Raw genomic sequence first — 17,601 nt, forward strand, 5'->3', positions numbered from 1 at the left:
TTTAAAAATATAAAATTTATTCATAGTCACTTTCACACAGGGTTACTCTCGAGCTAGCATCCTCAAGAGCTCACAGCAGTAATAGATCGCTATCAAATATAGCTCATGCTATTGGACTCGGAGAACGCTCGTTTCCCCTTTAAAAATGTTAAGGCTCAGTTTCCAAAAGGTAGTTATTACCATTTAGTTTTCTGCTGCCAAGGCTGGGAAGTTTGGGGCTAAACGGCTTACAGTGAGGTTGCGGGTAGGGCGGCAGGAGGCAAGCTCCACATAGCTCACTCTCGCATCGTGCAGAGAGTGCCGTTCTTTTTCTTAAAGGTTCCTTCCCTTGGAAAAAGTCATTTTGTTACAAAGACAAACAAAACAAGCAAAAGTAACAATCATAAGGCAAAAGAAATCTTTAGCACACAAACAAGGAAAGCTAACAGTGCTTTTTCCATTGCGTCTGGATGAAATGTGTTGTGGGAACAAACGCCGCTCCTCGCGGTTCTTAAATGAATCTGACCAATCAGCACCACTTCCCGCGGTTCTTAAATGAATCTGACCAATCAGCACCACTTCCCGCGGTTCTTAAATGAACCTGACCAATCAGCACTGCTCCTACACGGTTCATGAAAGAGTCTGACCAATCAGCCACCAGTCCTCCAACACCTGAGGGAAAATAATATCTCCAGTCCTTTCAGATCAGGTGACCACAAATTTGTCCTTTCCCTAAAAATAATCGCCCATTTTTCTTCCCACCTCATGGCAGAATGCGATCGCAATGGGAATGCTCTGTGGTACGTTAATCTCACCGCTTACTATGGGATTGAGATCAACACCGAGGTGTGGTGGCACATTCCTATGATCCCAGCACTTGGGAAGTGGAGCCAGGTTTGTCCGCTCTTGGCCAGTCTTGGCTACATTGTGAGTTTGAGGCCAACCTGGGCTACATAAATAAGACCCTGTCTTTAAAAAATAATAATAATAATAAAAATAAAAAAGATTAAAGAAAGGGAAATCAAATTGCAGAGTCTGGAGCTGTCATTGAGAATTATCAATTATTAACAAATTCCAAACATACTCTAGAAGCGCTTTTTCTGCATACAAAGATTTCATTCAATCACCAACAACACTGTCATTTTACAAAAGTCCGTTTCTGCTCCGTTTCTGCTCAAGAATCGGCCTTACAATTCATTGAGCCAACACGATAACAAAAATGTCAAAAAGGACCCCTGTAGGTTCAGCCTCTGGCATGAAGACAGAAACAATCATCAAGTAGAAAAAAACTAACAATGAACAAACAAGCAAAACACAAAACAACACAACACAACAACATTATAAGCTTTCACTTCTGAAGGCCGGCTCTGGGGAGCCATGATTGTCCACAGTGCTTGAGTCCAGGGCCAGGCTGGGAGATCCGTTGCCCACGATCATTTTGCTGTAAGTCTTCTGTTGTTCTTCCTTAAAGGTATCCTTCACCTTTGCTCTCTTCAGGCCCCCGTCCCTGTGGACAGAAAGGTACACATAGGAAGGATACTCTCAGCCAGTGAAGAAACAGGGCCACGTGGTATCAGGACACTTAATACAAGCAGACAGAGCAGCCTCTGGTCTCTGCTCTACAAATGACCACATGTATGTCCCTTCAAGCAAAGAACACACACTCTCGCTGATGCTTCGGTAAGATGGACAGCAACACACACCTGCATGCCTTTCCTCACCTAAGGAGGAAGAATTTTTCAGGTTCTGGGAATTGAACCCAGGTCCTTGGGCTTGCTAAGCAAGTGCTCTAAGGATGAGCTATCCCCCTAGCTTCCATTTTTTTTTATTTCAGAACTTAGAGCTGCTATATTCAATATCTAAACAGAAACAAGATTATTAAAGCCAGCATGTTCCATAGACTTTTCCCCTCAGGAAAACCAAACATTGGTGTTTCATTGACTTATGGTTGGCTTGCTGAAAAGCCCGTGAAAACTGTGAGTACCCGTACAAGAAATGATGGAAGTGTATCCATGCATGAGTATAAACACAGCTAGTTAAAAATCAGCGACTCAGCCGTTACTCAAGTCTAACCCTGTGGTTAAGAACTTTCTTTTTATTTAAAACATATTTATACTTTTACTTGCCAAAAGAGACTTAAACTAAAATGAACAACAAAATGGTAGCTGCATTTGACCAGAAGCTGGTTCGGTATAACCAACCGGCTTTCCTCCTCTTGGGGCTGTAGCGGAAGTCAGTGCGGTGGAAACCTCTTTTCCTTCCTCCACTTGGAGCCCTGAGTCTTTGAGTTCTCTCCAGGACTGAGAACTGCACAGCTCTCTGGGTTACCAGAGCGCCCCCCTCACCCCCACCCCCATGCGCCTTTCCTTCTTTGGACAAAAGGAGGTGAACCAGAAGAGCTGGGAGGAGGCTAGGCTATCAGGGGTTGCTCCTCCCCATATTAGAATGTACTAGATTGCTGGTTCTCAACCTGTGAGTCACGACCCCTTTGACACCTCTAAACATACTTACATGATGGCTCATAACAGTAGCAAAATTACAGTTGTGAAATCGCAATGAAAATAATTTTGTAGCTGTGGGTCACCACAACATGAGGAACTGTATTAAAGGGTCACAGCAGTGGGAAGGTTGAAAACCACTGTGCTAGATTTTAATTCCTGGGGAGGCGGGGGAGGCACACTAAGAACTTGCTTTCTTTCTGTTGTGACTGTTGAACTTTAGTCCAGTTAGTTAAGTTCTGACAGTGCGGAAAGATCATGGGTTACACAGTGAACTGAATGCCACGGGGACAGAACTCGACCTTCACTCTGACACCGCCCGCAGTCAGTGCAATGTTCAGGCTCTTTCGTGGTCAAGCCTAAAGCACAGCCTGCAACTTGAAAATGGACCACAGTCCACAGATGTTGACAGGGATCAGTTATGGGAAGCTTCCAGGAAATAAAATTATCGGCTGTGGCTGGGTCCTCAAAATTGTGCATAAGCCTTTTTTTTTCTCCAAATGAGTTGCCTCTAACGATTCTTAGCACTTACATGAATTTTGACCAGTGAGAAATAAAGGCCCAAACCAAACTGCTACCGTTAACAGCGCCTGTTGTTAAGGCTCCCAGAATCAGTTTTGGACATTTCTTCTTCCTAGCCACCCAGTGAAACAGCCCAGCTACTGTCTCTTACCTCTAAGGGTTAAAGGTTCTATCAAATGCCCCACTTTAGTTACAGCAAATCTTAGTTATTCTCCAAAGGTGTGGCTACCTACGAACCAACTTAACAAGATCAGACAGCAACGAGCCAAGTGTGGTGGTGTACATCTTTAGTCCCAGCTCTCGGGATGCAGAAGCAGGCAGATCTGAATTTGAGGCCAGCCTGATCTACAGATCAAGTTCAGAGCTACATGGAGAAACACTGTCTCCAATATATATATATATATATATATATATATGGTAATAATAATAATACCTCCTCCCCCCAAAATGTCACAGCCATTCTCATTCATCTGCAAAGAAATCAGTCTAGATGTGTTCACTCATACTCAGCAGCTGAATGACAGATAGACCAGAAAGGAAGGACGGCTCTGTCCTTCAGAAAAACAGGCCAGGCAGTTCAAAGTAATCTTATTTCTAAAGTGGCATATGATCCAGTAAAAAGAGACAGAAAAATTTAAAACATTTATTTTGTTTTCGTGAGACAAGCTCTTGCTCTGTAGCCCAGGCTAGCCTAAAATGGACTATGTACCCTGGTTAGGTCTGAAGCTCATAGGAATTCTCCTCCCCCTGTTTCTCAATACTAGGGTTAGAGGTAAAGATCATTGTTAACAGAGATGCTGAGTGAATCTGACAGTGAGTCTAACCTGAGATTTCTCCACTGTCTCTCTCCAAATTTGCACTTCTGTCCCTGCATCTGAACCCACAGAGGCAGTCACGTGCTTTTCATAAGAGCTGCAGAGCAACAACATGGCTAGCTGTCAGGTAAGAGGAAGCATTGGAAAAGGAGGTTATAAAAAGAGGAAAGAGGAAGGCAGCTTTGCCCATGCATGGCCGGGAAGAATCCCTAAAACACCTTTAGCTTCTGGGAAGCCTGGAGTATTTTGATGTTACAGTGTTACAGTATGACATGGAGTGTTGGGATGTTAGTGTTACAGTTTAACTTGGAGTATTGGGATGTTACAGTGTTACAGTTTAACACTTGCAGAATAGATTGTAGAATAGCCTGCAGCTCAGAGCAAATCAGCTGCTGTCAGTCAAGAATTCATAGTTTCAGGGAGTCATCTGGCATCTAACCTACAAACTTCCAGCTACTTTCGTCTCCCATCAATTTCCAAAGTTGAGCTAATTAGCATAATGACTTCTAAAAATGGCCTTTTTGCTCTAAAAGTTAGTGACTTGACAGAAAAAAAGCACATTGTTTGCCAGAAAAGGGATGGGGTGGTATAAATTAACTGGCTTTAAGACAGGTGAATGGAGACTGGAGAGATGGCTCAGTGGTTAGGAGCACTGACTGCTCTTCCACAGGTCATGAGTTCAATTCCCAGCAACCACATGGTGGCTCACAACCATCTGTAATGAGATCTGATGCCCTCTTCTGGCCTGCAGTCACATATGCAGGCAGAATGCTGTACATAAAATAAATAAATCTTTAAAAAAAAAAGAAAAAAAGACAGGTGAATGGGCAAAGTATATATTTAGTGATATGCCCTACTGTTGGATAAAAGAATAGAAAATTCTAGCCAGCTCATCTTTGAAGATGCTTGAGCCCCCAAGCAGAAGATGTTCTTGGTTGATAATGATACAGAAATCAAATCAGAAGACATCACCATACCTCACCATAGAAAGTGTTTTGAGACACCCAAAGAGCTTGCAGGCTCACAGAGACTTCGTTGAACTTGCTGAGCTTGTATGATATCCATGTAAGAACTGACCTCCTCCAACAAGGGGGTATACTGAACCTCGCTGCTCACTGGTTCGCTCCCAACATTTCTATCCTCACTAATTCATAAGGGGAAGTCAAACTCCCAGTGGGACAATATTTGACAATGAGGACTTTAGTGTTGAAGAGGTCAAAGGGGTCTTGCTCTTGTGGTGAGGATAGTGTCCTTAAAACAAGAGATACTGGGGAGTTTGCTCTCTCCGCACTTGAACAAAGAAAAGGTCATGTGAGTCACTGAGGAAAGCAGGTCTGACACACAGGGAGAAGCCTCACTGAGCACTGGCCATGCAGCATCCTAACCTCAAAGCTCTAGCCTTCAACCTCAGAGGAAACAAAGTTTGTGAGGATGCTAGTCTATGGCATTGTCAGCCAGCCCACGCTGACTAATACAAGACACCTACATTAATCTTCCTCAGACTAAAATTTTTAAAATGTGAAAGCTATAGTTACCCATCAATCTTACTTCCTTCCCCTCTTCCATTTTATGTTTCTGATACAGTGAGAGTGAAACACAGCCCGCCCCAAACCTAAACCCAAGCCCCCTCTCTTCCTTCTTCACCCAAGCCCCCTCTCTCCTCTCTTCTGCATTTTACCACACAGTCATCCAGAGCAAATGCTACACTACAGTACCCAGTTTCCTTTGCAGCTCACCACCACCCCATGACTTGAAGCAGAAAACAGATATAGGTTTGAGTGGCTTGTACAATTTCCAGGATATGTGTCTGTGGAGATGGGTGTGTCCTTTTTCCAGTCCCCCGAAGCCAGCCATCTATGCACGCTGGGTGAAGACGGAACCGCCATCTTGGGCCATAAAGTAGGAGCGCATATTGAGTTTGGTATAGGAATAAGCACTAAGCTTAAGCCAGCCTGGACTTCCATACTTAAGTGGGAGAGAAAAGCTTCTCCCTTATTTTAGAGCTAACCAGTATGATTACATTAAATATGTAATTTTTTACCACAGAACACCAGTGCTTCTGAGAGGTCTCTTACCAGGGAAGTTCAGTCAGTCCTCCTTGCACAGCAATAGCGGATTTAACCCTGTTGGCAAACTGAACCGCATCTTCTCCTTCCTGGTTAAATGAAAAAGTTACACATCTTGGGTATGAAGCTTCTAAACACCTTAAAGTGTTTCGTCATCATTTTTATCCATTTTTACAATACTAAATACAATACTAAGAAGCAGCCCCATTCGCTAAGAAAGAAGAAAGGCCTGATGGGAGGAAAGGAGGTGCCCCAGGTTTCAGGCAAGGGCTTTCGCGCTTTCATCTGATTGGATAAATCAAAGACTGAGAATTATCTAAGCAGTACCTCTCTGGTCATGGGAGGCATGTACCACACATCGCAGACAATGGCCCAGCTTGTCATTATCCGAAGCAAATAGCTCACCAGGTTGTATTTACTACTGTTCCAGAAGGCATCGCCGAACTGAGGGTTATACTGAGGAAAAAGGAAAGATGAGACATTCCAGTCATGAATCCCACATTGCTCTCTCTTCCAAATCAGTGTTTTTCAGGAGCTGAGACAAATGGGCCTTGCAGACCCCAAGGGCATTTACTTCACTTGATAGAATTTTTCACAAGAACTAAGTAAGCCAATCCTAACAATGCCTTGTGTTAGTGCCAACAGCTTTGCTAAATAGAGCCCAGAGTGCCACTTGGAGAGCTGTTTACATGACTCAGAAACATGTGACTCCACACTTAACTAAAAAGTCAAAGAAAGAGATCAATCAGATTAGCACTAATTCAACCTCCTCCTCCGAGTCATGCCACCTGTCTGTCCAGCTACCTACCCTCTCTATCTTTCTGTATCTATGCATCTGTCTAGCTATCTCTGTATCTAAGTCTCTACCTACCATCTATGTGTCTACATATCATCTGTGACCTATCTATGCCTATATCTAGCATCTGTCTGTCAACTGTCAATTATCTGTCTAGAGAGATTGAGCACAAAATGTACTGTACACAGAGCCAAAGAAGCTAGATACACAAGTGTTCTTCATTCTTGCAAGTTTGTAACAATACCAAATAAAGTTAACACTCAAATACTCCCTCCCACCCTTAAAAATAAAACCTTTCGTTTTACCTTTATTGCCACTGGATATATGGTTCCTCCAATTTCAAAGCTTCCCTTTTTGAACATCATGACTGAAGTATTGTTGATGCAGGTACCTGGCAGGGTGGTAAGGAAGTGAGTCACTTTCTAAAAACAAATTTTAAAGGGAATTGCTTTAAAGATTGCTACATCTCCTATGTGTGTTTGTGTATTTGGAGGTCAGAGGACAATGTAAAAGAACCATCGTCTTCGTCCACTTTGTGGATCCCAGAACTTGAATTCAGACAAGCTCCCCCACCTACTGCCCCAGGAATTACTTTCCTATAATTTAAAACATCAGCAAAGCTGTAATACTTTACTGCCACTTTGCAAGTCAACCCTTGCTTAAAGAAAAGTGAGCAATTTTAACTGCAAACTCTCATTTTGCCATTAAAAGCTCAGCAACAACTCCATCACAGTAGTTAGTGATGTCAATACATTTCACAGATAACACCTAAAAAGTCATAGCTGGTGCTGTCAATAGGTTCTGTGACTCATCGAGAAAGCAGGAAATGAAAAGACACCCCCCCCCATGAGATAGGGGAGACCGTTCTAGAATGTTCTTCAGACGGCTTGCTGCTGCCTGTTGTAGCTTCTTAGCAGCCCCTTACCTTCAGGGAAGATTAGAATGGGTAACTTTTTCTTATCAGCGATGTGTTCTTTTAACCTGTAAGAAAAAAATAAAGAATAAATGACTGTACCTTGAGAAGCAGTGAAATACAGAGTTCTTTGCATCCATAAGAAGAAAAGTATGAGATAAAAAGATAGAGATCAAAAGAAAACGGAAGTCATCACATTCCCGTTTTCTCTGAGTGAAGTGATGACATCACAGGGTCTCATTAGCTCAGGCTGGCCTTGAACTTGCCATGGAGATAAGAATGAGCTCCAACTCCTGACCTTCCTGTTTCAACTTTCCAAATACTGAGACATCAGTACCAAACCCAAGTCTTCTATCTACTCTCTGGACAGCCATGTGCTGAGAGTTCCTTGTATGGGAAAAAAAAAAAAAGGATTCTGAGCATACTGATTTGTTTGTGTTATGGCCATTAAGTAAGAAAGTCCTGAAATGAATCAGGGTGAACTCCCCTATGAAACAGAACACCATAAGCCAGGTATGGTAATCCCAGCTCCCAGGAGGATGAGATAGGAGGATACCACAAGCCCAGGCTAGCCTGGGCTACACAAGAAGAGAAAGGGTTTTCATGAAGGATGTGTGGCATCCCTGCATGTCTAAAGAGTGAGCAGAACCTCATCAGGGACAGCTTTTCCACAGCTCTGTTCTTGGCGGTCCATCTCTGCAGAGCCCAGAGACTCCATCCCTTCCTTTCCCTAAAGATCTCTGTAGTCTGGATGCAGCCATGAGTTCACAGCTCATCTGTCACCTGTGGCATTCCTGAGGGGCTAGAAGAAAGACTGGGTACCAGCCCTCCATGGAAAACCTGAGACCCTGGTCTCTCCACTCTCTCCTTTGCTCTGTCCCCATGGAACAAATAAATGGGTTGCCTCTGCCACAAACTTTTAGTTTATTTATTGTGTAGTCTTAAGCCTGACTGAGCAGAGGAGCCAAGGGACCACACACTAACTGCACCAAAACCACGAGCCATCATAAGACTTCTCCCTGGTAAGTTGATGTCCTTATGTTTTGTGATGACAACAGAAAGTTCCAGCAGTGGTCATCACTCTGGTGAATGGAGTCAAGTGACAGTGACCATCCAGCAGAAGAAAAAAAAAAACCAACGAAGATTTACTCAGCCAGTAAATTATAAATTATTTAACCCTCAAGGTGGGAATTTTAAACTTTGAAAGTTTGGTGGTCATACCCTACTTAGCTCTTAGCAACACAGAACAGTTGAGCGTTCCAGTCTGGTTTTCTGTAGCCTTACACCCCACAGGCGACAGGATTCTCATATCACTCCTCTCAATAACAGCAAACAAATCCAGCTGCAAACAGCTTTGCATGATTTTGTTCCCATTTTAATAACCCCCACCATCCCTTTGGCAAAAAGACCCAAACCAACCCGCTTTTCTGTTTTTCCAACGAAACCCACTGTTTACCTCTTAGTCACCAGATGCCGGTCCTTTATTTCTGAGCGCTCAAACCAGACATGTGGACAAGCCTTAACCATGGCTCTCTGAATGATCCCCATCAGTCCACCATGAACCTGTCCAACCTAGAAGGATAAAGAGAAACAGAAAAACATTAAAGGCCTGGCAACCAGAGAAAGCTAGGGATCTTTCCAGGGTAAGGGAAGGGGACAATACACTCCTAGTTTCCTCTCAAGGCACAGGCTGGCTGCCTTCTGCTGGTGGATAAGTCCTAAAACTAATCAAAGGATCTGCAAAGCTAGGCAAGAGTCAAGATGTGCTCTTCTGCAGCACTCGAGCTCAACTCGCTCGCTCCACTGGCTGTCCTGGAACTCTGAAGAGCAGAGCTCCCTCAACTTCATCAGGATTGTGGGAGTGAAAGTTAGAGCTACATTGAACTATGACTTTAAATGCACCCAAATGACAAGGATTTAGCACTTGACAGCGCACCTGATTCAAGACTTTAGGACAGGCATGCTCACACCTTGCTTGGGGAAAGAAATGAAGAAGACATTTAACAGCCCTCGACATTACATATTCAAGGTTGGAGAGATGGCTCAGTGGTTAAGAGCACTGACTGCTCTTCCAGAGGTCCCGAGTTCAATTCCCAGCAACCATACAGTGGCTCGTGACTGTCTGTAATGGGATCCAATGCCCTCTTCTGGTGTGTCTCAAGTGTACTCATATACATAAAATAAAGAAATTAATCTTTAGAAAAGATTACATATTCAATTATCCTTCACTTCAATCATTTCTCTTCTTGGAACTCTCCCTGAAAATACAACATCAAAAAAATGAAAGTACATTCTCAAAAAACTATGAGCTGTGACATTGTTTATTATTGCAAAATATTGAAAACTGCCTAAGTGTCTAAATGGATAAAAACAAATGGATAAACGATAGTGTTGATGATAGTATTGGTGGATATATGCGTGTGTATGCATGTGCACACACAAGTATGTATGTGCACATGTGTGCACATGTATGTGTATCTACGCATGCATGTATACACCTGCATATCTACAACATAATGTTGTGCAGCTGACCAGAGGACAAATCTGACCCCTAGGACAGATAAGGACTACTGACTTCCAGAACACAGTGTTAACCGACAAAGACAAAGGAACAGTTGAGTGTGTGTCTTTTAAGCTAGAGGAAGAGTAATGCGTTTGCACTTTTTAGCCTTTCAAGAAGAAATACTTCTTCTAGAAAGAGTACAGCCTTGGGAACCTACAAAGGAAGAGACCAACAATTTGAGGTCGTCAGTTTCAAGTGTATTATAATCAATTGTGTTGGCCAGAGAACAGAAAGATGGGGTGTGGTCTCAGTAACCAAATCATAAGTAACCAGTCATTATGGTGTGAACATGTCCCCAGAAATTCAGTCCCCAGTACAACAGTGTTAGAGAAAGGACCTAATGTGAAGGGTCTGGATGACAACACCTCTGCTCAAATGAGCAAATTAAAGCCACTGTAAAGGGATCTTGCTGAAGCTAGAGAGATGGCTCAGCAGTTAAGAGCACTCACTGCTCTTGCAGAGGACCTAAGGGACAGGACACTGCTATCCAGTCATAGAAAATCCGATGCCTTCTGTTGCTATTTTTACTACTTTTTCCTACCCTTTACCCCTCTCCACCCCACCCCACCCCATTTCACCCCCTATCACTAGGCAGTAGAGAAAGAAGGATGGGGCGGGGGAGGGATGGAGAGAGAGGGAGAGAGAGAGAGAGAGAGAGAGAGAGAGAGAGAGAGAGAGAGAGAGAGATCTATGAATCTTTCCTCTTGTTTCTCCTTTGAGCAAGATTACCAGCAAACTGCAATCAAGTCACCCACCCCGCCTCTCAAGACCCTTGCACCTTCTGATCATTCACAGAATCGCAAATGTCACACAATCGCAGAAACTATCTGCAGCTGCCAAAACCACACCTCTGCTAGAGCATGAGGCAAATCATAGTCAGCTGCTGCAAAGCTGATCCCCTCGTCTGGGATTAAAATGAAAGCATTATTCTTATAATATTTCTGTGGTTTTTAAAGAAACCCAAAATCCAGAATTCTCACTATTTTTTTCTGGCCTCCTAGGGAGTTGCAAGCACATGACGCACAGACATACATACAGTCAAGACATTCACACGTAAAATATTAATAGATATCTTTACGGGGGGGGGGCTCTTGGGAACAGATCCTCCTCTTGCAATTCCAGTCCTTCTGATGTGTAAAGACAAGACAGTCAGATCCTCACTAGAGGTCTTGACATTAGACTCTTCAGCCTGAAGTGGGCCAATAAATTCTGGTCCTTACCAATTACCTCATCTGCAGTACTCAGCATGAGACAGATTGGTTGCCTAGGTGTCTGCTTTCCCTTCTGCATTGAAATCCCAGGCCTGATTTAACTGCAGTGGATGGGAAGTGCATGTCCACATGTGTCAGAGATTGATACAATGTGTCCTGGCCTGCACTAGGGCTACCTAAATACTGAAACTATGTACATAATTGTGGTTTTAAGACACATTGTATATTGTTTTACAGTTTTTGTTTTTCAAGGCATATAACTAGAGATTGATTCCTATCTTATAAAAGGACAAACAACCAATTCCCATCTCTTTTCCTGAAGATGAAAAAAAAAAAAAAAAGCTCTTGGGTTCAAAACAACTGGATTATACAAATCAGTGATGTGTTAAAATGTACTTGCCTGAAAGTTATGTGTTCTGAAGACTTTATTCCACCTACTTATTTACTTTGATGGGGAATGGGCTGTCTGACTGGCCTGGAACTTGCTATGTAGTCTAGGCTTCAAACTTACAGCTATCCTCCTGCCTCTCTCTCCTGAGTGCTAGGATTATAGGAATATGCCACCATGCCCAGCTTGCATGTTTGTTTTAGATGGTGTGGTTTGGTTTGGTTTGGTTTGGTTTTGTTTTGTTTTGTTTTGTTTCTGAGAGTACTGGGGATAGATCCCAGGGCTTCACGTGTGCTGGGCAAGCACTAGGCCATCTGAAGCCATGGGACTTATAATTATAGACATATCAAACATGTAGCAGTTAGTGGGGATGTTAAAACCGTTTGAATATGCTTGACCCGGGGAGTGGCACTATTAGGAGTTGAGGCCTTGTTGGAAAAAGTATGTTGCTGTGCGCTTGCTTGGGCTTTAAGACCCTCATCCTAGCTGCCTGCGAGCCAGTCTTCTCCTAGCAGCCCTCAGATGAAGATGTAGAACCCTCAGCTCCTCCTGCACCATGCCCACCTGGATGCTGCCATTTTCCTGCCTTGATGATAATGGACTGAATCTCTGAACCTGTAAGCCAGCCCCAATTAAATGTTGTCCTTATGAGAGTTGCCTTGGTCACGGTGTCTGGTCACAGCAATGGAAACCCTAACTAAATACAATGCATGGATAGCGAAAGCCAGTAGTACACACTCTGGCAGTCCCACTCACTCACCGCGCACACCTAAAAGCCTACAAAGGCTCTCCCAGAAGAGCATCCCACACCACCCTGTCAACTTGGAAAACTGACCAGTGAGCATACCGTCCTCACAGCCCAACCCCACAACCCACAACCCACTCCTTCGAGACTAGGAGACTCCACATCCAGCCATCCTGCTCCATGCATCACTCAGGACGCACTTAACCAGCGAGCAGGAAAGGGAGCTCTGGTCAGCGTCAGAGCTTCCTTTGCCCAGCAGGTGAAATGCCAAAGCAAACTGTTGGAGCAACAGAAAACAAGACAGAGGGGAAGCACCGGATGGAATGTGGTTTCTCTTCATGCCCAGCAAAGGACGCATGGGGATGTGGTTTTGCTGTGGACTCTGTGGTGGTTGTTAAGTTTTCTGCTCTTTTCTCTTCTTTGAACGCTGTAGACAAGTTTGAGAACTTGTCTGTGGCACAAACACTCTGGCTTCCTTGCCAGATCTTCACTGAAGAAACAGGTTCTTTTTTAATTGCACTTATCTTTCTGAAGAGAGAACTAATTGGTGGCAGAAATCTCTGAAAAGGATGACTTTAATTTTTACAGCGTACTTAAACACTGGCTGGGATGTTCCGAGCAGGATCAACTCTACCACACTCTGCCAAAGGAGACCTGCGTTTCAGCGAGGCATCCCTCCACCTCAGCTATCACAGTAATTTTATTTCTTTTTTTTTAAAGATTTATTTTATTTGTTATGTATAAGTACAATATCCCTGTCTTCAGACACACCAGAAAAGGGCATCAGATCCCATTACAGATGGTTGTGAGCCACCATGTGGTTGGTGGGATTTGAACTCAGGACCTCTGGAAGAGCAGCCAGTGCTCTTAACCACTGAGCCATTCCTCCAGCCCCACAGTGATCTTCTTTGCATTGTTTGTTCCTTGGGTAAATATATTGCTCAGCCTGTGCGGCTGTGTCTCAGGCAAATTCCTAATAAGAGACAGGCTTTCTAGTTTGCAATCAAGCAAGCACGCATGCGTGAAGCACTCGTGAGCTGCTCTTACCATGGCATAACATCCATCCGTCGCCAAGATTAAGACATCGATGGGAGAGGTGTGATTGGCGACACAGATGCCTCCCTTCTGGGGTCTGTACTGCCTGCAATTAAAACAACGGTAATCACTGTGCCTCAGGAAACACTCGCTAGTTTACAGAACAGCATGGACAGACTTGTCTTACTTAAAGCGCATAGGCCCTGTGTACCTACAAAGAAAATCTTTAAAACATTATCCCCATGCAATAGGAGTTGGGTAGGAGCTATGACATTCCCTCTATAATTCATGTTTTACTTATGAATTATTTTTTATTTATGTTGGTGGCTCTTAGTACAATATTATGCTGTTGAGACTGGATCTCTGGTGGCCCAGGTGCTAGGATTATGGAGTTGACCACCATACTCGGCCAATTTAAAAAAATGTAAGGAGCCCTTTGTTGATAGACACCTGGTCAAACCAAATGACAAAATGTTCCCTCCTATAGGAAACAGAAAGACTGGATCAGGGTGGAAAGAGCTCGCTTTGGAAGTTTTACAATTACGGTGTTATTGCCGGGCAGGGTGGCTGGAGTCCACGATCTCAGCACTTAGGAGGCCAAGGGAAGGAGATTGTGGAAGTTCACTGGTACTACTTAATGAGCTCCGACAGTCAGGGCTATGAGGCAAGGTCTTATCTCAATAATAATAATAATAATAATAATAATAATAATAATAATAATAATAATAATAATGGTGGTGGTGATGATGACACTGTTATTTAATAACATCAAATTAAGATAAAAAATAAATTCAAAAGCAGTCATAATCACTTTCATTTAGTAGATGACTTTGCCTAGCTACTTGTATTTTCTGTTTGGTGTAAAAAGAACAGAATTAAGTATTTTATCTTAAGAACCAAATAGAGAACTTTACAAACAGGGAGACTAAGTGTGGACAAGTCTTCAGCCTCTGCTGCTGACGGCATCTTCTTCAAAAGAGACAGATCCAACTCAAAGCCTGACTTGGAACCACCCTTAGCATCCAGACAAAGAGTTTCCGCTTTTCATCTAGCCAATAAGAGCAGTGCCCACACCAGGAATCACCGATGACAGAAGCTCGCCCCACTCAGCGCAGCTGTCTATGCGCGCTACTCAGTGTTAATTTTATATTCCTTCTGGAAGCACAACACTTTGCTATGTCTGAAGCACCTCAAAAGGCGATGGTGAATGCAGACTAAGTTCTCAGATCTCAAGCTGCCTCCCCACCTCCTCCCAGCCCGTGTCACCCCTGCTGGACCTGCCTGAAGCAGGGCAGCCCTGGACCAGACACTCACTTGTTATGGTAATGGATGGTGCCAGACAGGGAGCGAACACAGATCCTGCAGCAGGTCAGGTGCACCAGTTCACTCAGCCAGTTCTTGAGGCTGAAGGAGGAAGAAATCATTTTTATTATTCCTCCTAAGAAACCCAGAAAGAGCTTCAGCGTGCCCGTCACAGCAGCATCCTTCGTTCTGCTACACTGAACGGCGGTTTGATGCTTGCCGGCTCAGTAAATGCATTTGCTATTGAAGGCCCAAAGTGTACCAAGAGAATTAGACAAGATTCTAATAGGAACTATGCTGGACTATAAGGAAGTCCTCACCAAGGACAGTGGAGGTTCTTTGGGCTCAGCTTTCTAGGCTCTCTCTATCTCTGTCTCTGTGTCTGTGTCTGTATCTGTGTCTGTGTCTGTCTCTGTCTCTGAGTCTGTCTCTGTCTCTGAGTCTGTCTCTGTCTCTGTCTCTGAGTCTGTCTCTGTGTCTGTCTCTGTCTCTGAGTCTGTCTCTGTCTCTGAGTCTGTCTCTGTCTCTGTCTCTGAGTCTGTCTCTGTCTCTGTGTCTGTCTCTGTCTCTGTGTCTGTGTCTGTATCTGTATCTGTGTCTGTCTCTATCTCTGTGTCTGTCTCTGTCTCTGAGTCTGTCTCTGTCTCTGAGTCTGTCTCTGTCTCTGTGTCTGAGTCTGTCTCTGTCTCTGTCTCTGTCTCTGTGTCTGTCTCTGTCTCTGGGTCTGTCTCTGTCTCTGGGTCTGTCTCTGTCTCTGGGTCTGTCTCTGTCTCTGGATCTGTCTCTGTCTCTGTCTCTGTGTCTGTCTGTCTCTTTCTCTCTCTGAGGCTCTCCCACTCCCTCTGGGTCCCTCACTCTACTTCCTTTTATCCCGTCATTTCTCCTTTGAGAAAGTACTTCCAGTTTGAACCAAAGTATAATGAAAAGTCAAAGACTATGAAGATGATGTGAGAGAGACTAAACACGAGCTTTGTAGACACAGCTAGGGAAAGAAGACAGTCCTGCTTATGGCTGGATGGAGGGAGACAGGTTACCTGCTGTCCGGAAGCTGGCCAACCAGTGTTGTTCCTATAATCAGCAAGCTGATCCCAATGAAAGCCAGGGTCACCCTGAAAGAGAAAAGAAAGGCTACCACAGACGTTCCCCGGAGAGTAGGTCTAGAACCTGAAGAAGTCACTCATAGGCTCACAAACGGTGAAACTGCAACTTGTAGAGCATTGTGATGTACAGTGCAGCAATGAAAGGGGTCAGTAAATCGATCAGCTCTGACAGGATTCTATAGATTGTTCTCCGATACATTTTGAGAGGAAGATAAAAAGATGGCAGGTTCTAATAATTATTCCATGGGGACACATGCTGGTAATCTCAGCATTTGGAGGTAAAAAAGACAGGAGAACTGCGTGTTCAAAAGATCATTCTAGGCTGTAGAGCAAGTTCAAGGCCACCCTGAGCCACATGAGACCCTGTCTCAAAAAAAAAAAAAAAACAAAACAACAACAACAACAAAAAAAAAACCATCAGATAAACAAGGCAAATTAAAGCTTCTAGTATTTCCTTTCCAAACGTCAACAGATAATCCTATGCATCTTCGGGCTCTGGGAGCACTGGGTTAAGGTTCTAGCAACAGTTTATATACAGTCCTGAGCCTCACTGTTCGTCACAGCTGCAACAACGTCCAAAAGACAGTCCTAGGTACAGTGTTAGGACATGAAGGAACTCTCTCTCTCTCTCTCTCTCTCTCTCTCTCTCTCTCTCTCTCTCACACACACACACACACACACACACACACCCAGCTGGATGTACACACACACACACACACACACACACACACACTCAGAGTTAGATGTTCTCTCTCTCTCTCTCTCTCACACACACACACACACTCAGAGTTAGATGTTCTCTCTCTCTCTCTCTCTCTCTCTCTCTCTCTCTCACACACACACACACACACACACACACTCAGAGAGAGAGAGAGAGATTTGGAGGCACATCTTCATTTAGAAGAAAAAACGATGTAAAAGATGTGGATAGTTAACACATTGCCGTACCAACATGGGATGTGATGGTGTTTCCTCACTGGCCAGAGGTGGAATCCATTCCACAATTCTCTTAAGCAGCCGCTAAATACGTGATGAAAAGGAAGTCTAAACTGAATGCCATCGAAGCCAGCGACTGACTTACCTCAGAGGGAGCAGGAAGCAATAGCGTACGAGGACGCCCAGCACCCACACGATGGTGAGCTTTGGACTGATGTAGTGAAAGTTGACATTGGTTCTTGTGAGGAGATTCCATGATACTAGCTCCTCGGAGGAGAACCTCTGGGTCACTTCATCCTCCACAATGGCTTCCAACCCCTTCTTGGAGAAATAAAACACATCGGAGAGCTCGAAGTCCCTTCCTCGAAGACCGGAGAGCCCTTTTTCCATGGGTGACTCATCTCTTTGGATAATACCTTAAAAGAAAGCATCGGGACATGAGAAAATGCCATTGGAGCACAGAGCAATTGACCGAAGGGGCAACATTAACTTCACAGAATACAGAACACAAGCTTAGTGAACAACGACGTAGAGACGTTAGAGCCGCAGTCACAGTGGGAAGAGAGGAAGTCACAACATCTCAGACAGCCTCCACCCGTGACGTCATAAAAACTATGTTGAGGCTGGGGTATATATATGCTCAGTGACGGAATGCTGGTCCAGCCTACATAAGGCCATAAGCTGAATCCTCATTACTACCTAAAGTTACTTAATCAAAAAACTGTATGCTTT

At 44.0% G+C, this 17,601-nt stretch overlaps 1 protein-coding gene across 2 annotated transcripts in view; it reads right to left on the reverse strand.

Moving 5' to 3' along the window:
- The window catches only part of Gpat3 (glycerol-3-phosphate acyltransferase 3), a 51,599-nt gene continuing 33,998 nt past the window's right edge, over window positions 1–17,601 (reverse strand). The window contains exons 4-13 of one of the 2 annotated variants that reach the window (XM_087582854.1): window positions 17,015–17,285; window positions 15,868–15,942; window positions 14,846–14,935; window positions 13,544–13,637; window positions 9,046–9,161; window positions 7,602–7,657; window positions 6,982–7,067; window positions 6,208–6,336; window positions 5,890–5,969; window positions 1–1,486 (exon numbers count right to left, since the gene is read on the reverse strand). In XM_087582854.1, coding sequence (XP_087438980.1) covers window positions 1,318–1,486; window positions 5,890–5,969; window positions 6,208–6,336; window positions 6,982–7,067; window positions 7,602–7,657; window positions 9,046–9,161; window positions 13,544–13,637; window positions 14,846–14,935; window positions 15,868–15,942; window positions 17,015–17,285 — 1,166 coding nt within the window. In that variant the 3' untranslated portion in view covers window positions 1–1,317. 2 annotated transcript variants of the gene reach the window in all.

This window comes from Rattus norvegicus, chromosome 14 (genome assembly GCF_021556685.1).
Source record: "Rattus norvegicus strain SHRSP/BbbUtx chromosome 14, alternate assembly SHRSP_T2T, whole genome shotgun sequence".
NCBI classification, from domain to species: domain Eukaryota; kingdom Metazoa; phylum Chordata; class Mammalia; order Rodentia; family Muridae; genus Rattus; species Rattus norvegicus.